The sequence below is a fragment of the Falco biarmicus genome, chromosome 6 (assembly GCF_023638135.1).
Source record: "Falco biarmicus isolate bFalBia1 chromosome 6, bFalBia1.pri, whole genome shotgun sequence".
In the NCBI taxonomy this organism is placed as follows: Eukaryota; Metazoa; Chordata; class Aves; order Falconiformes; family Falconidae; genus Falco; species Falco biarmicus.
The window spans coordinates 72,683,337-72,706,974 of NC_079293.1; the positions used below are offsets into that span (position 1 = coordinate 72,683,337).

The 23,638-nt window shown below is 51.3% G+C and overlaps 1 protein-coding gene across 9 annotated transcripts in view; it reads left to right on the plus strand.

Moving 5' to 3' along the window:
* The window catches only part of NCOA1 (nuclear receptor coactivator 1), a 179,446-nt gene that overhangs the window by 133,741 nt on the left and 22,067 nt on the right, over positions 1-23,638 (plus strand). For all 9 annotated transcript variants that reach the window (XM_056342272.1, XM_056342277.1, XM_056342278.1 and 6 more), the window contains 7 exons: positions 10,009-10,103; positions 13,656-13,833; positions 15,607-15,786; positions 16,855-16,950; positions 17,811-17,951; positions 18,819-18,966; positions 19,683-21,027. In XM_056342272.1, the coding sequence (XP_056198247.1) occupies positions 10,009-10,103; positions 13,656-13,833; positions 15,607-15,786; positions 16,855-16,950; positions 17,811-17,951; positions 18,819-18,966; positions 19,683-21,027 (2,183 nt within the window). The remainder of the gene's footprint in view (positions 1-10,008; positions 10,104-13,655; positions 13,834-15,606; positions 15,787-16,854; positions 16,951-17,810; positions 17,952-18,818; positions 18,967-19,682; positions 21,028-23,638) is intronic.

Genomic DNA, 23,638 nt, shown 5'->3' on the forward strand with positions numbered 1-23,638 from the left:
CTCTCTTTTCTGAGTGGCTTCCCATACCATGCAGCTCCCATTTTCTCTGAGTAGCTTCCCATACTGCTGTGGCTCTGTCTTCTCTGGGTGGCTTCCCATACCTTACGACTCCATCTTCTCCAGGTGGATTCCCGTAGCATGTGGCTCTGTCTTCTCTGGGTGGCTTTGCATACCATGCAACTCCATCTTCTCTGGGTGGCTTCCCATACCACATGGCTCTGTCTTCTCTGGGTGGCTTCCCGTACCATGCAACTCCATCTTCTCTGTGTGGCTTCCCATACCACATGGCTCTGTCTTCTCTGGGTGGATTCCCATACCATGCGACTCCGTCTTCTCCAGGTGGATTCCCATTACACATGGCTTTTATCTTCTCTGGGTGGCTTTGCATACCATGCGACTCCATCTTCTCTGGGTGGCTTTGCATAAGGTGCAGCTCTGTCTTTTCTGGGTGGTTTCCCATCTCAGGAGGCTCCATCTTCTCTAGGTAGCTTCCCATACCACGTGGCTTGCTGACCCCCCAGGGGCATCTCGTGGCCTGTGCTTGCACCCCCAGACCACCCTCACACGCCCACGTTACAGCCACCCCTCGGCTCATTTACCCTGCACCACAGAGTCTGCCTTCACCTCCGACAAATCCCTTTGATGTCGCAGCAAAAGCAAGTCGCTTCTCTCAGTAGCCGCAGATTGACAGCTCTCCCTTTGCAGCCGAGGAGAGACAGATGGGAGGCACGAGAAAGTGGGGTTTGGAGGAGTGGTGCTGGGGGGGGGGCTGCTCTGTGCATGGCAAGCGTCAGCTCCCCCCTCGCTGCGCTCGAGCTTTGCATTGTCTGCACGCTTTGGCAGGCATCTCCTCGCTGGTGCAGTTCACATATTTGACATGCCTGTGCAACTTGAGCATAAAGCTGGTTTAACGGTTGGCACAAGTGAATTTTTAATAGTAGCTTCTCCTGGACTTCAGCATGCAGCATACGAGGGCTTCAAGATGCTACGTCTTGAGGAAAGACAGTCTCATTCTTTACAAAATTAATTAAGTTGGATCATTAAAATGGTGTTGCGATGTATTTTATGCCTGCAGGAGGAGAAGGAAGGCTATGCCAGGGCTGAATTAAAGTCGGGGGGGGGGGGGGGGGGGGGGGCGGGGCAGGGGGAGCTACATGTAGCCCTTTTTCATCTCTGCAGATTTGGCTGTGCAGAGTTGACACAGTTTTTGAACGAATTAAATTCTTCAGATTTGAGATAAAAGTGGGTTTTTTTCTCCCTTTATTCCTTCCCCCAGCAAGATGGAGATGTTCTACCTGCTTGATCTCTGTGTCTACTATAAAAAAGTCTCAGCTCCTTATGCCTGTTCTTTCCTGTCAGCATTCAGCGCTCATTAATTTTGCATTCACTCAGCACCGTATAATTTTTCCTGACATTGTTCAGACAACCAGCCTTTTTTACTTAAGACATCTCAACACCATTAATGTTTAACTCTAAAAGGTGTGAAGACAGAAAGAAATACCATTTTCCTTCTGTTTTAGCAGCAGCACGCTTTGCTCTGTGCTCTTCACCATTGCACAAGGATTTGATCAGAAGCAGAAAAGTAGAGTTTCCTGTACAAACTTTGCCAAAGAAAGTGATGTTTGCTGGTTGGAGCAGGGACTGGTGTCTTCAACCTTAATCTGTACTCCTGGTGCTGTTGTACACAGAAGGTGCACGATGCCCTTTCGCCTTGGGGCAGGACAGATGTGCTCTTGCAGGTCCATCTGGAGTCCTTCAAGAGAGAACCACCAGGTGATGAACCACTGCGGTGTGTGAAAGCAGCATCAGTTGAAGCTAACCCTGGTGGCTTTTGCCTTGCGAGCAGTCACGTGACATGTAACAGCATCTCAGCTCAGATGTCGATGAACTTCTTCACCCACTCCAGCAAGAGCTGTGGAAGCGTGGGTCATTGTGGATCACATTTCTTCTGCTGGAAAAAGGGAGTGTTAATGGGGAGTAGCATCTTAGGCTCATTAAAGGGGAGCATGTATCTTGTCCATCCTCCCCGAGGTCTTCACTTGGAAGGAGTGTGACTTCCCAGTGCTGCTGTGGGTTGGTAAGGGTGGCCGCTTGGGCTGTAGGTAGTGTGGCAAATAGCTGTGAGAGCATTAGGTGGAGCCATCATCATTCCCAGTACGGCAGCAGTGCTTGACTTCTTCTTTTGACTGCTTTTCCAGCCAGGCTACAAAGGAAGAAGCTCAGGTGAGACATGGGAGAGCAGCAGGACATCCCCACTGTCCTGCCCTCTACCAGTATGTCTCCACTGTTGGCTCTACTGATGCAACTGAAGTGGCTACCAGCATCAATCCTCAGTCTTCACCATCCACACAGGCACTGGAGCCAGTTTTACACACCCTGAGGGCTTCGTTCCCTCTCTTGGCTGTGCGCCTGGTGAGATGTGTCCTCCTGACATGTGCCTTTGTGTGCACATTGATGGAAGAGTAGGAGCTGAAGATGTGTCTAAGAACCACTTGGGGCTGTGTTGGTGAGAACATTCTCCAGGATAGCACAGAAATCCTCGGGGCTGAAGCGAGCGCTGTGTTGCCAGCTCTGGAGGTGCAAGGGTTATTTTTTTGAGGGCCAACAGTGGAATTCAGTGATGAAATCAGGAGTTCAGCTCTCACTGGGAAAAAAGAGAAAAAGAGAGAGAGCAAAACCTGGGTACCACTGGTTGTGGAGGGCTAGGGGATAAAACCCCCCACCTCCAAATGGGACTTTATCTTAGAATAAGAATTTTAAATGGATCAGGTGAATCTCCTTTAAAAATGCCTTTTTCTCTGCTGTGGCTGTAAGGGGAGCGTGAAGCGGATAGGTCAGGTGGAAACATCTGCATCCTCTACTCCTTGAGGTGGACCTCACCCCAGCGTCCTGGCACCCCTGCCTGGTGTTAGGGCACACAGTTGGGGAGCACCCTGGGGCTTGTCACCAACAGACAATCACGATGGGGGGTGTAAAGCAGGCAAGCACAGAGCTCTGAAGGAGCCGGGCTGATTTCTGAAAGCCAAGATCTGCTCTTCTATTTCTCACGCTGGTATTTTCAAGCTCTGAATCTCACAGATTGTATTTTTCCACAGTTTTTTTAACTTCATAGATAGATAATTTCCTTCCTCCTACTAGAATAAAAAGTTACACAACCCAAGAGCTGCTGATTTCCATACAGTGTTTTAGAGGAATCTGGTATTTGTGGAAGTGAAGAAGGAAGGACTCTGGGCTGGCTTTTCTGCATCTGCCTCCATGTGAATATGCTGACGTTGAACAGGGAGGCGCTGGGCACATCTCAGCTTCCACAGCTTGAATTTTGGTTTAGAGTACCTCCAAAGAAGCCATCATTGCCGTGGTCCAAGCATGTGCCCTGTAGGCTGCGTAGGATGGTCTCCCTTGGAAATTGGCTTCATCCCCACATTGAGGCAGGATCTTGCTCTACTTGTTGATCCCTGGGGATGGGGAGGAGAGTGCTCGTGCTTGCTGAGGCTCGAGAGGAGGGTGGGGGAGCTGAAGACCTGGGTTCTCCCTGTATGGCTGGGCTACCACCACTAGCAGCAGGAGAGGAAGGAAAATGGGGGGAGCAGCCAGTGATGCTCGGAGCCTTTCCCCCAACATGTCCCTCACCAGACAGATAGTGCCAGATATGTCTTCCTCCTTCAGCACTGTTTAAAAACACAAAAGTGTTCCCATTTCTGTGGTCTAGATCCCGCTACCTGCTGCCTTCCTGTATCAGGACCATTGTCTTTTTCTCCTCTTGTGGCTTTTCTGAACCGTTTTTTTCCTGCCCTGCTGAAAGGTGCGCTCGGTGCACACCTTCTGCCAAGGAGTTTATTTTTATGGCAGTTTTCTTTCCTGTTGGGTTTACTGGTCTGATGAACCTCATAGCAGGCACTAATTAATGGCACAGCTTTCTGTCACGCTTTCAATCCATGGGTGCACCGAGTCTGTTCCATCTGATTTTAATTAACTAAAAATCAAAGCTCCTCATTTGGGAAATTACACTGAGAAAAAAATGTGGGGTTTTTTGCCTTGCTCATCTTTTGAAAAGCAGATATAGCAAATCCTGGCTGGGATCTGAGGGGTTCAGCTGGCATGGCCCTTAGGGAGGCTGCGGAGATGTGCCATATGGGAGAGGAATGGGGAGCCGTTGTGCCTGGTGCTCCATCAGGTTTTCCAGGTATCACATCAGCGTCTCCATCTTGCCATGCTCTGTCATCCTTGGTACCCAGCAGCATACCCAACACGCTCTGGGAAAGGCTGCAGGTCCTTCTCGGTTGCACTTTTTGCCTTGGAGCTGTTGAATTGTTAATAGAAAAGTTAAAACCCAAAGACTTTTTGGGCTTCTATCGTAAGAAATTAAAAACTAGCATTGCCCATAGAAATCTTGGGTTGAAAATGAGCCCTTGGAGAGCACAGGGCATCATTTGGGTCCTAGCCATCATGCCCACAACCATGGAGGCTTCTCCATGCGGGTTTCCTTGGGGAGCAGCAGTGAGCTTCTCGCATCTCAAGGCAAAATGCAATATATTATTACAAAGTAGTATTTCTTAGGAATATTACAAAATAATATTACAAAGTATATTACAACTTGCACTGGGCAAATAGAAACAATTGTTCTGATTTTCTATGTTTATGGGGCTTCTCAACAAAATCCTGTTTCAAATTTTTTATGTCCTGGTTTAAAAGACCCACATGCAATATATTATTTTTCAGATATTCCTTTCCCCTTTCTGGGGCGGAAAAAATAAAAAAAGCATTTCAGCTCCAAAATTATAAATGAAGAGCAGAATCAGACAGCTTGGATTATTTTAATTTAAAAGTGCAGATTTAAGGGATGGAGGGACAGGAGTGTTTCCCGAGAGCTATGGATGGAGCGCCATGCAGTGGAACCTGCGGGGCTAGGGCTGACTTCCCAAGACACTGCAGGTGGACATCAGTGCTAGACATCTTCCCCCCTCCACCTCCACCCCCTTTATCCCCATTTTCCTTCCTCTCCTGCCATCTGCTCTGGAGCAGCTCTGGGAGGTGTCCCCTAAGCCCCCTTTCCCTGGGGTTGCTGTGCCCTATGCCAGCAAAAATGGTGGTAGAGAAAGAGCAGAAGTCCTGCCAAAGGGATGGAGGCAGCTGGAGAAATAAAAATTAATAATATAAAGAGGGAAAAGAGGCAAAGAAAGGGGAAAACGTCAGGACCCTACCCTGAGTGGGCAGCGGGGTGGTGGCATCTGCTTGCCAAAGCTATGTCCTGCACCTTTGCTCCATGAGATGTGGTTTTGAGGCAGAGGTCTTAGCCAGTTTTTTAGGAGAAGGTATATATTGCACTGTCTCTTTTGGGGGAGCAGAAATAACACCCCAAATGAGCTGTTGGCCTTTCCTCCGTGTGCTCTTGGCTTTGGGATTTTATTAACAAAACATAAAAGGGACTTTCTGAATCGACATCTTCTAAAATCAGGGGGGAAGACACTCCAAACAGGTCAGCTGCCCATCTGCACGCTTCAGCTTGCTGACACCCCCCCCGCCTGGGCTGCACCCCACCGTTTCAGCAGCTTGCCACCCTGCCATCAGCCCTTGCCTTGCCAGGGGTGTTGCTTTTTGCTTTGCTCACCTCCCACCCCTTTCTTTTCCCCTCCAGCATTGCTCCGTGCCTGCCTTCCACCATGCCGAGCCCAGGAGGAGCTGCCTGGTGGAGCAGCCTGGCCGGCAGCCCTGGGCGCAGCTGGGTACCACGGGGCTGGGGGACCGGGAGAGTAGCTCTCGGTGATGCAAAATCTGTCCCCATTGCCTTGTGCTGCTGGCCATCGCTTCCAGCATCAGGGCATCCAAGGTATTGTTCCTTTTCCAGTCCTGGCGTGCTTTAGCAGTGTCTTCCATCCCTCACCAGCCTTGTGCCTTCCCCATCCCTTCTTCTAATCCTGCAGAGAATCAGCAGCTTCTAGGCAGGAGGCTCATGTGGCTGCAAAATAGCAGGGCTGAGCTGGAAATGTCACCTCTGCCCGTGCCAAGGTTGGCTGCGCAGGGCTGGCATGGGACAGGATTGCTTTCAAAGCGACCGCGGTGTTCCCAGGCATCGCAGTGGGCATCAGGTCCTGCGCCCACTGTGGTATCGATGGTGTTGGGTAACCTGGTTATAACACATTTATCTCACGCTTCACGTCCACTGACCTGATATTTTTGGAGCCCCTGTGGCTCCTGTAGACTCCAGAGGCACCCAGGCATCTCCCTGGATGTCAGAAAATCGGGGCATGATTTGATGAATGTCTTTAAAATAGCTTCTCTCGGTGCTGCAAGAAAAAAAACCCGCTGCTTTAATCACGTTTGCAGCAATTAGGTTCCAATCAGGGCCGTCGGTGTGCCGGGCTTTTATTGTGCGATGGGGATTTACGATGCCCAAGGCTGCCAAAGCCCCCGCAGCCAGATCCCGACAGCCTCAAACAGCAGCAGTGCTGGGGCTCATGTTGCTCCCGTTGGTTTATTTTCATGTGGATCTGTCTGTCCAGCTTTATAATGAGATTATGAGCACAGGGAACCGGGAATTTGCTCTGTGTTTGGTTGTGTTGAGTGCAGGGGATGCCTGGCCTGTGACCGATACTCCCTGAGAGCATCAGCCGAGTTGCCGGCACAGCAGAGCCACCACTGCAATTCACGCCATGGAAAAAATAAAATAAAATATTGAGATTAATGGGTTAAGGTGCAAACCGGCAGTTTGTCAGTAATGTATTCCTCGCATGCTCAGGATGGGAACGCTAAAGAGCTGCATTTAAGCACATTAGCTGAAGTGCTGAGCCAGGGTACACTGACACTTTGAAGGAGTTTTACATCACTGGGATGTGCCACCCCAGGGAAGGTGAGCAGAAGCTTGAAGGGATCCATCTGCTCCCAGATCCCAGTGCTGCAAAGGTGGGAAAGAGAAGGACTCGCCCATGAGGGAGATGGTGGCGGCGCATCGTTCTGCTGGTTAATCCTGCTGAATAAATCGACTTGGAGCTGGCAGATGAAACTATTTCACTAAAGCAGGAGGAGGATCCCACAGCCCAATTAAAAGATTAGAGCTGAAAGCCAGCGCATTGCCTCTTAAGTGCATCAATTTATTAAGAGCAGGGGAAAAAAAGCTGTTTCTCATGCTGTGGTACCCCCCCGCTCCTGCGGGTTTGGGTGCATGGGAAGCTTTTCCATCCCTGGAATGAATTTGGATGGCTTCCTTGGGAGGGTGCTGCTCCTTCGTGATTTAACCGTGCAGCGGTACTGGGTGGGAGGCAGGCATTGCTGCTCAGGGGTGGTTCGGGTGGGGGTGAACTCCAGGTTCTGCTTGGAATGGGAAACCGAGGCCCCTGGGGATGAGGTGACCTGCCCAGGGAGGTCCATAGCGGGATGCAGAGCTCAGGTATTTTAGGGTTGAAGTCAGACCGTTGCTTGAGCATCCAAAACCTGCGTGTGCATGTTCAACGTGGAACGCATGTTGCCTGTTGTTTTCGGGGCTGTGCCGGCAGAGGTGAAGGCGTGACCTTTTTCAGTTATTTATTTCCTAAAGAGAAAAGAGCTGCTGGGGTGAGAGGGAGAGCAGAGGCAGAGACTACCTGATAAATCGGTGGGCAAAGCTGGCAGCCACCTCTGCAAGAGCAAGTGTTGTGCAAATGCTTTTCCACACTTGCTTCTCCTGAGAGCTGCTTTAGGAGTGACCCACAGGATGAAAGACGAAGTCAGGAAAGAGATCAGGGAAGAGAAACACCCGAAGTGAGCTTGAAGACTGCTAAAGTCCTGGGAGGACGCAGGGGTGAAGAGTTTCAAGTGACACATTTGTACGTTTGGCAAATGTGATTTGATGCTGAATAATAAAGCTCGCGGCCGACGTACTGCAAAACAGCAAGTGCGGTTTAGCTTCCACTGAGAGACAAGCCAGGTGAGCGGCTCCCGTGGCGCTGGGATGATCAGAAACGAAGACCAGTGTCAAGAGAGATGAGCAGTAAACCCCCAGCGGCCCTAGAAACCTCTTGGCCTGCAGCTTTGGCATGCACACCACTGCGCTCGATGGATATTTATCCAGAGAAAACATCCCTTGCCCTCTGGGAATGGACTGACGGGCTGGGCAGAGCTCTTTCATCAGCCTGGTGTGTTGATGACATTTGATTGATAAACGTGTATTTCTTGATGCCCATGAGGGTTTCCAGGGCCAGCACAAGGCACTGTGGGTTGAGGAGCCTTTTCCCTTGCCTGGCTGTGCAATAAAGTTCACACCTCGCTGCCGTCCCTCTTAAAACCAGTTCTAGCAATTTTCTCCCTGCAGCTCCCAGCACCCCACAGGTGTTTAGTCCTTGGGATTTTTCTGAACATCCCTTTAATTTACCAGCAAACCCTGGGCTGTTACTCCTGCCATGTGGGGAAGCAGAGCCTGCGAGGATGGGGCTGCATCCCCCTGGACCGTGCTTGTCCGTGAGTCACTGGCTGCACCCTGGCCCCAGCATCTTGCTTTACACTAACAATTAGTTATACAGAAGGAGCACAGCTTAATTTCCAGCTGCTAGGCTGAATTTGTGGTTCTGGTAACTAGGAAAACCTTTAAAATGGTGTAAACTTAATAAAGGACCAAGCTTCAAGTAATTTTTCAGCTAGTCACAAAGAGTCTTTTTCCTTTTTAATCAAAACCACCCGTGTGAGCCTGGACCAAGGATGCTTCAGGTCTCCTGTGCTGTTTGACATCCTGCACAGGCAATAATCTCCTTTGCCAGTGCCGAAGGGGCACCAGTGTGCCGTCAGTAATGCCCTGCCCCTCGGGCTGTTCCTGGGAGCTTGTGTTTTCACATTTCAGAGCAAAACATCATTGAGACAAAAAGCATCTGCAGTCAGAGGTGTCCCTGCTTTTCCCTTGCTAAGTGATGCCTGATCAATGAAGCAGGTTTCCCCTTCATCAAGGTTTAGCTCCCGCTTGCCTCTTTCTGGCCTTATTTCGCCCAAACCATGTGATTAAACAGTAATTAATCTCCTCTTTGCAAATAGATCTGTAGCCCCAGATGTGCCTGGCTGGGGCTTGCACTGCCAGCTTCCCAAGTCACCCCCAGCAATCGGGTTAATCTCCACTGTATCCTGCAGTGTTCGGGATGCTACTCTCCCCATCCTTCCCAGATCGCATCCAGGGAGTCTGAGGGACTCTCTCAGCTTTCCCAGGGGAAAACAGTCATGGATATGGAGGAGCAAAAGAAAACAGCCCTGAAACACCAGCAGCGTCGTGGCTCACTTGCTGGTGATCGCTGGCTTTATCACATCCCACTTGCCACCCGCCTTTTGCTGCTGGATTTATCTGAATTCTTCGGAGTAGCTGCGCGACGTGGCTAGCACCTTTTGGGGGAGTGCAAGATAAATAACAGGGCCTTCTCTCTGGGTTTTTTGGGTGGTTTTTTTCACAAAGGGATTATTCAGCAATACAGTGTGAGTGAGAGCTTCTGGCAGGGCTGGGGCTGGATTCCTCCAGCAGCATCACCTGCTCCACGTTGGATGCTCTTCTCCCATCTCTGGCCCTGCTGGCTCCCAGCTGACCGGCATCTGGGATGCTCCCTGCACATCAGTGGTAGGAGCTGCTTTTTTTTTCTCCAGCAGGTTTCCTTTGGCACAGTCCGTTCTCCATGAGTTCTTCCCAGCAGTTATTTCTTAAAAATGTTGGAAAAGTTCCAGATTGAATACTGTAGCTTGCACTAAACTGGATATACCATTTCCTTTTCAAAATGCTGATTTTGGATGCCTCTTTCTACAGGCTTCTGCTTAAGATGGGGGTTTTCTTCCTGCTAGCAGTAGGTTATCATCTAATTAGTGCCTTTATTTTATAATAATAAATAATTAGAAATCACATTATATCTTTATGAATATTCTTTCATTAAATGAAAATGCTGGAGTCTTATGGTGCGCATCCTGCCTTGCCTGTATGACAAGCAGTTAATATTTTGTTTATTATTGGTAATAATTTAGTAGTAAAACGATGGTTCTTTTGGCTGTAACGTCCCTTCTCTTTTGCTGCAGAGAAAGCAGCTGATGATGAAGTGCAGAAGTCTGACATCTCATCCAGCAGCCAAGGAGTGATTGAGAAGGAGTCTCTGGGACCTCTTCTTCTGGAGGTAGGTGCTAAAATGTTGCTGATGCTGCCAGGCTCCCACTACTGCCCAAAGCAAAGCAGCGCACCAAGAAAGTGAAATACAGAGGAGGAAGGCAACGGGGACGTAATTGGGATGCTCTAGGCCCAACTGCATCCCTGGCCTAAGTTGTGGGTAAACTGATCTTAGTCCTTCACTTCAGCAAATGGTTTGGAAAGTGAGTCTTAGCCAAGCTTGATGGAGCTTGGATTGGTCAAGTTGAAGCTGTTCTGGATACCTTCTTCATATTGGCATGAAAATAATGAGTTGCTTCTAACTGGGGATTAAATGAGCCCTCGGCCTCATTTGGAGGTCAGTTAGGTAGCGTGGGGGATGGATTTCAGCAGATCTGAGTCCTCCTGTCCTCTGAAAAACAGGGAGGATGAGGAGAGCGCTTTTCGGTTGGTATCAGTAACTCAGAAATAATCACCTTTCAGGAAAAAGGTCAGGCTTGGACCTGACGGGATCACCTTGTGTGGAGAGGGTTATTATGTGGGGTTATCATATTTTATCACAGATAAATTTGAAATCCAAAATCAGTCAGCTGGTAATTTCATGGTGTGGTCAGGCTTGGGGCTGGGGGAGCTCCTCCCTGGAGGTGGCCAGCACCATCCCACAGCCACCTTCTTGCCTTGAAACTGCCTGATAAAATTACACGTTCAAAGACCAAAAGGAAGCAACATCATCATCTGATTCATTTAATTAACTGTAAGAGCATAATTGCTGACATGACACAGTCCAACGATTTACTCTCTGGTTTCTGTTGGGAGCCCAGTAGCCGGGAGGTGAAATGTGGCATCATTTTTGAGACTGAAAGGCAACCTGAGTTTCAGGATTCCTGGGGAGAGAGACTCTCCCTGGCAATGTTTTTGGCCTCTTCTGCATCTCCAAAAGATGCTTGGAGGCCGCAGGGAGCTCTCCCGTGCTGCCATCCATGCTTTTCAAGACCTGTTTAATCCCTCTCCATACCACAGTGGTCTCCCCTGAGCCCTGGGGTGAGGGTGTCAAAATAAGTAAATGTCTGCAAGAGGTGACTCTGCAGATGGAGGAGTTAATGCAGAAGGGATGGGAAGGGGGTCAGCATCAAAGGAAGGGTCTGACTTGTGGAAAGGATGGAAAGCATGTGGGTGGAGTTAATGGGGAGTTGGTAGCTTGGCTACAGAGGTGCTCAGTCTGACAGATCCAGTCTGACAGATCTTTCTTAAAAATGCAGAAAGGGCTTAGAAATTAGTCTGCGAAAGGCACGTGCATTTTGAGGGGTGCGTTGGGTGCTAGGAACAGGCTTGAGAATATGAAGGGATGCAGGAGAAGGCGGCAGATCCTCAACAAAACCCCAGTATTTGGGTTCTACTGGGAGAAGGCATCCTATGAGAGCAGTGGCAGAACCAACAAAACCATAAGAGAGAGAGCAGCGTCCGTACCTCCACAGTAAATCCGTGTATTTCACAGTGCAGTCTTGGGAACGTGCCTTTACATCGCTGAAATGCTGAAAGTGGGGCCAGGTGGCTCAACAGAGCATCGTTCAGCCAGGGTCGTGTCCATAACCACACATAGGAATATGTGGCTCCCTGTGGCCACAAGCCGGCACCTGGGGTGATGGGGAGCAGATTGCCTTGGGGTGAAGCAGGGATGACAGCACATCAGTAATAGAAGTAGCCCTGGAAAACCTGGGGTCATCATAAAGAAAAGGAAATTTAATTAAATCAGATCACTTCTGACCTAATATTATCCCAAATGCTTGGGTTGGGTATCGATGCATCCTTTCTGCGGGAAGGAATGCAGAGGGGCATTAATGCTCAGTCAATGCTGCTTTATAAACAGCCTATCCTGTATTACTTGATTTAAAATCCATGTTTAGATTTTGTTTAGCACCTGTACAGGCTGAGGAATGATTTCCTCATTGGCCTTCTCCCACAGCAGCGTGTGAAGCCTGCACACTCAAGATGCTGACCCTGACCCATGCCCATGCTACAGGACAACCGTGTCTGCACTTTGAGGACACCAAGCCCTTACCGCCCTTAGTTTGTTTTCCGTGCAGATTGACCCCAAGGTGCAGTTAGTGGCTTCGCTGGTATCCAAGCAGTCTGCAGCCTCTCATGCCTAAAAACATTCCCCAGATGACTTCCAGCTTCTTCTAGGTGCCCTGGGCTCAGGCAGGATTTTCAAACCCAGAACAGTGGAGATAAAAAAGGCTATTAAAAAGCATCTTCATTTTTAGGAAGGTTTTCTGCCTCTTGACCTGTTGTTTGGGCTTGACTTCCATAAGCAATTGCGCTGATAAAGTATTTCAATATTGAAACCATGGACAGATGCCCAGCATTGCTGCTGGAGGAATGGGGGCTACAGAGGAGGGGTGCAAGCTGGGTCCCCACCGGCTGCTGCCTCGGAGCTCCCCTGCCCCTTCCCTGCTCCCCCGGCCCCCCAAAACCAGCATCACCTGCGGAGAAGGGTCCAGGTGGGGTTTACCATCCAGCCTGGGTCTTTTTTTTGGGTGCCCAAAGTGCAAAGGCTGGTTGTCTTGGCAACAGCTGGGAACAAGGAAAATTGCAGTCTATCTGCCAGAACCATTTTGACAAAAGATTTCTTTCTTCCTTATTTTTTTTTCTTTTTTAAATGCTTCCTGTTTCTTGCACTTAATGTTGCTTTGCAGTAAAACCTGATTTTTAGAAACGGCATTAAATAAAGCCTGGATGCTCTCCATCAGAGGAACTCTCTGCTGGCATGAACAAGTGGGAGGATGGAGAGGAGAGAGCAGTGCCGCGGGTACCAATTTTTGGGCATCCTGAGTTTCTCTTGTCCCTACACCACCTCCCACTCTGGGATATGGCCAGATCTAGTTGCAGGATTACGGTCCACCAGAACTTGCTGTGGATGAGTAGAATAACTAGGAATTAGAGTCCAGGAAAACCAGATCCTTCCTGGATGAAGCATTTTAGGTGATGCATGCTTGGAAGACATAAATCAAGGAGCAGCCTTCTCAAGGGCTCCTCACACAAGCCCTGGGCTCTGCAGCTCTCAGCTTATTTCACAGCACCAGAAAGCATTACCTCTCCAGTACCACGGCAGTGAATTAAAAACCTTGATGGTGTCCTCGTTAAAATAAGCAGATCTCCCCGCCTTGTATGATTGGGTTTGGGCCGTGCTTGTCCTCCTCCATTTGACTGCGGGGCTGAATTTGCCACGTGCGTGCTAAATGAATGAAGAAAACTGTTATTTGCATGCTGCAAAGGCTCTGTCATTCTTGGGCTGTAATTAAGCAAATCAGGCTTGCCAAATTAGAGCCTTTCTGACTGCTTTGGCCCTTGAAAGAGGGTTGTTTCTCCTCCACTGGCACCATCCTTAGTGGCAGGGATGTCCTTAGCAGAGGAGGCTGCAGGTGTTTAAGCAAATGTGCTGCTATTTGATCACTGCTGTAATAAAAAGTGGGGGTGAAGCCAAGCTGTGAGAGGCAGAGGAAGATGGCCCACGGTCAAGGAGCATCCTGACCTGCTCTGGGACCCACTGCCCACACACTGCCCAGGTTTATTCCCCTTGTAGGCGTTGGATGGCTTCTTCTTCGTTGTGAACCGCGAAGGGAGGATCGTCTTCGTCTCTGAGAACGTGACCAGCTACCTGGGTTATAACCAGGAGGAGCTCATGAACACCAGTGTCTACAGCATCCTGCACGTGGGGGATCACGCCGAGTTCGTCAAGAACTTGTTGCCAAAGTCTCTAGGTAAGAGAACCCTCGAGGTGGGTTTTTTTTATCAGCAGGTGCTTGGAAAGCGCTGTTGAAAACACTGTTGCGTCTTCAGTGAAGCTGGCCTTATATTATTTTTTATGTATATTACTTACATATGTTACTATTTTTTATATTGTTTACTGTGAAATTTGGAGATATACCAAAGCCAGATAAAAATCCGTAAACCTTTGCCTAGTGAAATACATCCTACAAGTGAGATACCCATATTAGATTTTTTAATAAATAGCTGGTGAATGACAATATTCAAGTCATCTCCCCTTTGGCTTTCTCTGCCGAGAAGACTTTTGCCTTCAGCTTTGGTTCGTGGGTGTGAAGAACTGACTCGTCTGCCCAAAACAAGGAGCACATATAGGAGCGTTAGGGGAACGAAGAGGAAGATTTTGAGGTGTTGATTTGGGGGGACTGAGCCTGTTGGCTTATCCCAGTTCATTTCAGGTGTCCTCCCAGCTGGAGGGGGGTTGTCCCCAGCTGGTTTCAGAGCCTGTCAGTATTCTGCCCAGTATGTAGCGTGGGGATATGCTGCACCTGGGGGTGTGAGAAAGGGTCACGGTGCAAACAGTGAGCTCGCGATGGTCTCCTACACCAGGAGAACGAACAGTTGTGAGGGTGGGAGGAAGCATCGCATGGTGAAGGCACTTGCAGGGTGTTGGAAGCGAGCAAAGCAGAAGGTTTTATTTGTTGACTGGAGGCGAGCATTCTCCGGGTGGCTGACGTGGGTGAGACATCACTGATCCCTCATCCACTCACACCTTTGAAGAAAAAGGAAGATGAGCCTTTTCCAAGTAGTTTGACTTAAAAATAGGGAGGGTTTTTTGAAATTCACACTTGTCTTCCTTCTGGGTAAATACAAGGATGTCTTAAACCACCTAAATCTATGGGCACTCATCAGGTTGAGCCTGTAGATGTTCAGGCATTGTCTTTTCCCTGTGGCTGCCCAGTGTACGGCTGGGTATTTTGTCTTTCCTTGGATGTTACAAGCCCCTCAGCTTTTCCTGTAGGTCAGGTTGCATGAAAGCTTCATAACCTGCTGGTGGCAAAACTGTTTGGATTGCATACGGATGTCCACAAAGATGTAGATAGAGGCTTAGAAAAATCAGCCAACTGGTGCCCAGAGGTTTTTGGGAAAAAGCTGGGTTACGTAAAAAAATGAAAGGGGAAGGCTTTTGCTGCTGCAGTACCAGAAGATCTCACTGCTGACTTACCCCAGAAATGAGGAGGAAACAAAGAACAAACTAATTTCTATGGAGATGCTCAGCTGGACTTGCTGGAAAAGTCTTGGGATCGTTGCTTCAGAGTGATATCAAGTCCAACAGCAAGAAGCAGGAGTCTTCCCAGGCTCTGGAAGTGACTCAGAGCCCCCCTGCCTCAGTTCTTCTCCTGCTTATAAGATGGAGATGGTAGCACCTACCGGCGATGTAAGGAGCAGTTCATAAACGTCACTGCGATGACTGTCATGACGATGCACTGGTTTCCTTTGTAGGTGCTCTTAGGGCCCAGCTGGGAGCGTGGAGCTGGGCACGGGGTCTTCAGCAGGTCCGAAGGAGCCCCAGGGGCTGGCGGGGGCCGCTCTGCCCCTGGCTCTGCTCTTGGCTCGCCCCTGACCTGGGCAGCGAGCTGCTTTCTTCCTCCATGCTGTTGCTTTTCCTTCTGTTCCCTTATCCGAGGGGTCCTCCGGAAGGTGGGGGCGACGTGTGTGTGGCGCAGCTCCTGACATCCCCTCTTCCTTCTCCTTTTTGCATCCCCCAGTAAACGGAGTTCCTTGGCCTCAAGAAGCAACCAGGCGCAACAGCCATACCTTCAGCTGCAGGATGCTGATCCGGCCGCCTGACGAACCAGGTGCTGAGAACCAGGAGGCTCGTCAGCGCTACGAGGTGATGCAGTGCTTCACTGTCTCCCAGCCCAAGTCCTTCAAGGAGGAAGGAGAAGGTAGGGGAGAGCATCCTCTGCTTCCAACCCTGTGTTTGGGGTGGGGAGGGCAGGGCAGGGCAGGCAAGAGGAGTGTGGTAGGGATGGCAGTGCAGGCAGGAGGACCAGGGTGGGGACAGCAGTGCCGGCAGGAGGAGGACAAGGATGGGGACGGCAGCGCCGGCAGGAGGAGGACAAGGATGGGGGACAGCAGTGCCAGCAGGAGGGGACCAGCATCATCCTGCAGGGCTGCCTGGTGGGGCTGGTTACTCCTGGCCTGGCACAGATGATCCTTGGCCCAGGGGAGACACTGGGGGCGATGCCTGGAGTTCACTGCTGGCTTCTCACCCTCTCCGAGCCGATGCCCTCCAGCCATCCTGGCTTCTCTGGCCCTCCAGAGCTGCCTCTGGGGCTGCTTACAGTCAGTATTCCTTAGGGAAGGAGCACTGTTTTATTACCCACCAAAGCTCACTGGCTGCAGGACCCTTCCAGCGAGTGACACGGGTGTGTGACGCCCCACCTTGCGCCTTCACCGCTGACGACCGCAGCGCTGCCTGCGTGTCCGTGGGCTGAATCAGCTGCCTGCAGGCGGATCGTGGGGACTCAGGGCAGGCGGGGTTCCCTTGGCACCGCAGGGGCTGTTGCTTTCCTGCAAGCGCCCTAACTCTCCTTTCAGTGTCCCAGCTATTATTTTCCAGTGCATTAGCTGGATTAATCCGTTGCGGTTTACACAGGAGATCATGACTGGAAGGAATAAATTACGGTATTTTATGACCAGATACTTTGCCTGAAGCCGACAGTTGCTGGCTTTTAGTGCTGAATTTTATTGTATGATACTGCCAGATCCAAGGAGCCTTTACAATTAATTTCTCCAAGCGCTGGAAACCTCTTTTCCAGCAAATTTTATAGTTTAGACAGAGCCTGTTTGCTTTGAAGGGCTGGAGGATTGCTCAAGGTAAACACTTCCAGGACAGGACGTGGCAATCAAGCCCAGCAGTGGTAATTTTAATTGAAATTCAATATTGCAAGTGGTGGTTGTAACACTGATTTTCATGTTGTCGGTTCCTTCTCCTTTTCCCACTTGGGCAGATTTCCAGTCATGTCTAATATGCATTGCAAGGCGATTACCTCGACCAGCAGCCGTCACCCCTTCCGAATCCTTCGTGACCAAGCAAGACACCACAGGTAACATCCCAACGATGCCAGGGCGTCCTGGCTCCGGAGGAGCTGTTGTCCCTTGGGGGAAGAGGCCAGCGGGGCGGTATGGGACCCCATAGCAGGAGCAGCAGCCTGTCCTTTTCAAACTGCATGCTGACTGCTAGGACCAATGTGGGTGACGCCTCGGCTGGAGGCACCTCAGCTGAGTTTACATCTCACCTGAGCCAATACACCAGACCCGTGCCCCGCACACAGCTCCTCTCCGCTCCCTTGGATTCAGGGACCGTTGAGCTGATTGATGCGAGTGAAACAATCATCACCTTTCATACTAGGGTTTGTTCTCAGCCAAATATTGCTTTCTAGTCATTCTGGTGACCTTCTTTCTGGTAGTTCATCATAATCCTGGACTTCCCTGCAGCCTGAAAATCCTTTATGAATGTTTTCTCTGCTCCCTGCCCATAGCTGTAAGACAGTCAGCAAAGCTGCCTGGTGTTTCGTATCGAGGGAGAAGGCAGGCAGCAGGTCCTGCGTGGTGTAGACTCCCTGGGTGTGGGCAGGGTTGCTGGCAGGGTGTCCTGCCGGGTGAGGCCATGTCCAGCCTGGCTACCCCAGCTCCGGAGGGCAAGGATCCTATTGCATGGAAATGCCTTTTGTTTGGTTTCGTGGCTGCTTCAGCTGGCCAAAGTGTATGTAGAGATGGATACATGTTCCAGAGCAAACTCCTTGAACTTCCACCTCCTTTTGGAGGATGTCCTTGTGTGCTTCTGCCACTGCTGCCTGACGCCAAACAGGACACGGCTTCATTTTCCACCTTGATGGACCTGTTTGTGCTGAGGGACTTCTCATGCTGTGCTTGAGTAACGTGGCTTCTCTCTCTCTCTGCCCAGGTAAAATCATCTCCATTGACACCAGTTCCCTGAGAGCTGCTGGCAGGACGGGCTGGGAGGATTTGGTGCGGAAATGCATCTACGCTTTCTTCCAGCCGCAGGGCAGAGAGCCATCTTATGCCAAGCAGCTCTTTCAAGAAGGTAATGGACTCCTCTTCCCAGCTGGTGCAGTCTCCTGCTGAGCAGCGGGAGTTGCAAAGAGAAGCTGAGACATGGTCCTCCTTGCTGGATAGGTGCTTTTCAGAAAAACAAATGCTGCAACAATAATCACAATGTGCCAAAGAGAGAGAGGAGAGGGCTGAGTAACACTGGAGGAGCTCCTCCAGCCATGACATTCCCTCTCACCTTTCAAGAAATACAGAATTGAGGCAAATAGGAGCTAAATAGGATTATCTTAATTTTTTTCCTGTGCTATCTGCAAACACCATCCTCAGTGTCTGAGCAGAAGCAGCGGAAGCTCATTCATGAGCATCTTTGCTCTGTCGGCTCTTTTGTGAGCATCTTTGCTGTGTTGGCGAGGATGCTTACAACAGGGATGTGGGGAAGGCGGGAATGTAGGAGCAGGAGGTCGCTCAGCCTCTGGAGAGCTGTGATTCTGCCAGGGTTGCAGCAGCAGCGTCCTGCTGCACCTTCCCAGGCTGGCTGGGCTTCATCAGCTTGTATGTTGTATGCTGGTGCTTGAGTGATTGCCCCTTCGGAAGCTGTGAGCCCTCAGGGATGGCACCAAATGGATTTAGATTTGCCCATTGCAGGACATGGGTTCGGAGCTGGAGAAGCAGCTGGGAGGATTTCTGTGCCACCCACGGTTACGTGTACCCCTCTTATTTTCTGGGTCTATGGGGTTAGCCAACATGCAGCGTGTGGTTTTGTTTGCTGGGAAGGTGGTTGTCCCAGGCAGGTTCTCCTTCTCTTCAGCTCCCTCCATCCTCCCGCTGGTGCTTATAAGGTGGCGCAGGTTCTGACTTGTGTTTCAAAGGGGGCTGATGTGTTTCTGGTTGTCTCCTTCAGTGATGACACGTGGCACGGCCTTCAGCCCCTCGTACCGATTCACCCTGAGCGACGGGACGGTGCTTAGTGCCCACACCAAGTGTAAGCTCTGCTACCCCTCCAGCCCAGAGATGCAGCCCTTCATCATGGGCATCCACGTCATCGACAGGTATGTCCCCATCCCGCCGCTACCGAGCTGTGCCAGCGCCTGCGAGGGCAATCCAGGAATCAAAGTGCCCGTTCCCTGCGGTGGAAAGAGGATCCACTGGTGTTTGTGGTGCTGGTTCGGAGATGTGATCCCCGTGGAGAATCTGAGGCTGAAAACCAGCATGATGGCAGCTCTGTTGCTCTTGATTATTCTTGTTTCGCAAAGTGATGGCCCGGGGAGTTCAGGTGGAGGTTTATAGACGTGCTTCACGTTTCTGCCTTGCCCTGGAGAACTTAAAATACTTGGGGAGGGAGAGGCTCTGACAGACTGGCAGGACAGGGAGAGGTGAGGCTGTGGACCTGGGCCATTCTGGGGAAACATGAGGGGGTTGGGGCGGTGAGGAATGCTGTTGGAGCCTGGTCCTCCTCCAGCCGTGTAGGAACATAAGACCCAGAGAAGGTGATGCCTTTGGGGTTTAGCCAGTAAGCGGCTGCAATCCTGAGCAGCGTCACATTTCTGGGGAGTTGCTGAAGCTGCTGCGCTCTATCTGTGCTACTAAAACAGATCCAGAAGCACTGGTGGAGCAAGGAAGGCTGAGACCACCAGAGCTTGCGAGCTGCTGCTCTCCAGGCTTCCGAGCTCTGGAGCATGTATGGGGGGGCAGGAGCTGCCTGGGTGACACTAAAGATTTAGGCAAAGCCTCTGGTGACTTTTCCTTTCCTTTTCATCTCCCACAGGGATCATGGCATGCTCTCACCCCAGGAGAACACTAACTCCGCAATGTCCCTTCCCCGGGTCAGCCCCTCACTGAACCCCAGCATCTCCCCAGGGCAAGGCATGGCCCTGCCGCCCTCCATCCCTCCCTCCAACGGCAGCATGTTGGCCACCAACGTGAACCAGCAGCCAGGCGCCGGCCTCCACAACAGCAACTCCAGCACCAGCCAAACCAGCTTTGGATGTTCACCTGGAAACCAGATAGGAGCCAATGTTGCCTTAAGCCAGGGACAAGCTGGTCCCCAGAACAGTAACCACACTTTGAACCTCAGTAGCTCCCCCATGAATAGTCCGGGGATCACCCCACCACAGTTCATGTCTCCAAGGCATCGGGTCAGCCCAGGGCTGGTGCCCAGACCCAGGGTGCCCAGCAATCCCTTCTCACCCACCATGCCCACCATGCACTCCCCCGTGGGCATGGCCAACAGTGGCAGTGGGGGCGGCTGTGGCACCGGTGGCACCAGACCCTTTCCCAGCGCCCCCATAAACTCTATGCAGGGGCTGACCGAAGGGCCCAGCACACCGGTGGGCTACTCCACGCCACCCCCCGTGCTGAGACAGCTCAGCTCCCAGAGCTCGCCCGGCCGCCTCGCCATGCAGCCCATGAAAGCAGAGTCGAAGGACAACAAAGAGATCGCCTCCATCCTGAGCGAGATGATCCAGTCGGATGGCGGTTCGGGGGATGGAAAACCGCTGGACTCGGGCATGCTGCACGCCAGCGACAGGCTCTCAGAGGGGGACAGCAAGTGCTCCCAAGCCACCAGCCACAAGCTGGTCCAGCTCCTGGCCACCACAGCGGAGCAGCAGCTTCGGCACGCTGATGCGGACACGAGCTGCAAAGATTCATTAGCCTGCGCGGGCACCGCCGGCACCTTGGCCTCCGGCAACCCTCCCAGCAGCACCTGCCCTTCCTCCCATAGCTCACTGACCGAGCGGCACAAGATCTTGCATAGACTCCTTCAGGAGGGCAGCCCTTCCGATATCACCACCCTGGCCATGGAGCACGAGAAGAAGGAGACGGCGCCGAACCCTGCCACCACCCCCACGGCTCAGAGCCAGCTGCCGGGCACCCCGGACATCAAACTGGAGCCGGACGCGCTGAAGAAAAAAGATGTCAAGGATCACCAGCTCCTGCGCTATCTGCTGGACAAAGACGAGAAGGAGCTTGCTGCAGCCCCGGCGCTGAGCCTGGATGATGTGAAGGTGAAGGTGGAGAAGACGGAGCAGATGGAGCCTTGTAACACAGCCCCGGTGCCGCTCGCCAAACCTCCTGCAGCGGAGGAGGTCAAGCTGGAGACGCAGGGCCAGGTGAGTTGACCCATGTGCATCCACAAAGGTGGGATGCTCTTGACAAGTTGTGTGCTGGGGGCACTTAGCCCAAACCTGCTGGCGTGCTCCCTCCACAGCAAGCCAGTGGAGCTGGGACAAGTGTGGAGAGAACTGCTGCAACCTTCTGTGCCTTCTTCTCCACCTTCTCCAGCACTGATGCCACCTTCCGCAGTGCTGGTGCCACCTCCTCCACTGCTGGTGCCACCTTCCGCAGTGCTGGTGCCACCTCCTCCACTGCTGGTGCCACCTTCTGCAGTGCTGGTGCCACCTCCTCCACTGCTGGTGTCGCCGTCTCCAGCCCTGGTGCTGTCCGCTTTTGTCCAGGTGCTTCGTGTTCTGTCTGCTCAGATCTTCAAGGCAATGGTAGGAAGGAAAGAGAGAAACTTTTAGCGAGGTGTGTAAAAATGAGGAAGAAACGCAGGACGTCGCTGCAGCTGGTGGGCTTGAGTGAGGAGAAGGCTATGGTGCATGTTGCCACGCAAAAAGAGTCTTAATTCTCACATCTCTGGGCGCATTCAGGGCTCGTGTCCCAGGGAATTTGCAATCCATCGCCCTCTTGTTGGCTGAGATTAGCAATTATACAGGCCTTTTAGTTATCCCAAAAGTATTATTAAATTGAATAATCCAGCGACAGATCTCTGCAATAGAGATTTGGGTGTATAAATATTCATTACACGCAGCTATGAATAGAAGAGATTTCTTATTTTTGAAAGCCAGGGGAGATGGTAACATGGATAGGACTGCTTAATCCTTTTTAAGCAAAGAGAAGAGAGCGGCTGACATGAAGAGCGGGGCTGATGGCAGCTTACCGGCTGCGGCAAGTAAGGCGCCTGCCTTTCGGAGATACGGGGTGAATAACGGCGCTCAGAGGGCCGGGAATGGCAAATGCACAATAAGTCTCTTAATAAGGTTAAGGGCTCAGTTGTCTTGGGAGTCGCGGTGGGTTATCCTATAGGCAAGTGGGAATCAAACTCCTTATCTCTCTCGGTAATGTACTTTCCTGGTGTCATCTGCTTGCTGGATGGTGCATCTCCCCCCCCCACCTCCCGTCTGAGATCCCATCGAGGTTAACAAGCCTCTGGATGAGGAAGACCCAGGGCAAGGCGTGCTCGTTGCGGGAGGCACGTGGGCGATGGCAGGTTGGGCGGTGAGCCTGGTACCCACCAGTACCCACCGGTGAGCCGGGTCCCCACCGCAGCACTCCTGCAGGAGGCACAGCACCCTCCCAGGAGCTGCACGGGCTCTCCCAGCCTGCTTTCATGGAGCTGGCAGCACGTTCAGGACGGGCACTTGTAGCCGAAACGCGGTCAAACGCGGGGGCACAGGAAGAGCTTTGCTCACCTGGTCTCCCAGACGTCTGCATGCAGGAGCCACTCACCAGCCGGGGATGCAGGCGGGCTCGTTGCTGACCGTCAGTGATGGTTCCAGGTACTCTATCCTTCGGAGGGGGCGGAAAGCCCTATTAATTAAATAAGGCTGTGCTAGCTAATGGTGCTCTACTCGCAAACAGGCGCGCAGAGCTTGGATGGCTTCAGCCTGGATTGTTTATATGCCTCTCTCCTGTGCTCTTGGAAGCTGCTGAGCATTTTTTAGGCTCCTTCGTGGCTTTTCAGTTCCAAGTATCCCTCCCCGGGCAGCTGGGGAGCGTTAGGATTATACATTGGACCGTACTGAGTGCTTCCAAAGAGTTAATAAAAGAGGCTGGAGAGAGTTTTCAGAGTCTTAAAATGCATTTTCTGAGGAGTGAACAGCCCTTCACTGCTCAGCAGCTAAGGACGGGAGTTTCATTTCCACGCGTTTTCTGTTACAGACTGCTTTGGTGCGGCATGGGGAGGAGGAGCTGCCATTTCAAATAAAATCTAGCACTTGCTAGATTTTTGGTTTCATGTGTGATTATTTTAAGAATCAAAATGTCAATTAGGAGCAATATGAGTTGTGGGGCAGGCTCTGCAGCTTGCCTTCAGCCTTGAAGGAATTATTTCCTTTGCAGATTTATGCTATGGAAGCACCTTGGGTTTGCTCAGAGCTCCTGTTCATGGGGTAAGAACAAAAAATATTTGGGTAAGTCTTGGGAAAGAGCAAACAGGAATTACAAGAGTTAAAAAAAAAATGGAAGAAAAAGATTAAGCAAGGTTTTGGAAGGGCTTTTCACCCTTGTGCTTCAAGGCATGAGCTGAACCTCAGTTAGGTGAAAAGGAAACGTTTCTTCAGGTCAGATTGTCTTATATCCTGCATGAGGATGCCCTCGAGCATGATGCTGGGGAGCAGGCAGCACTCTCTGAGCCTGGAAGTGCTCCACCATGAGTGGACGGTGGAGTCCAAAGAGAAGTCATGGATGCCCCATGACTGCAAATCTTCAAGGTTAGGTTGGACGGGGCTTTGAGCCACCTGATCTAGTGAAATATGTCGCTTGTTTACTGGGTGGGTGCACCTGGGAGCAGCTCAGTCCTCCTTGCCGAGCTGATTCCATGCGTGAGGCATCCTGTGAGCTGGCTGGGCCAGGGTCAAAGGGCAGAAGTGGGATGCTGTCCCTTGGTTTGCCTTTTGGTTGGCTCTGGGTTTGGCACCTGCCGGGAGCTGCAGGTTGGGG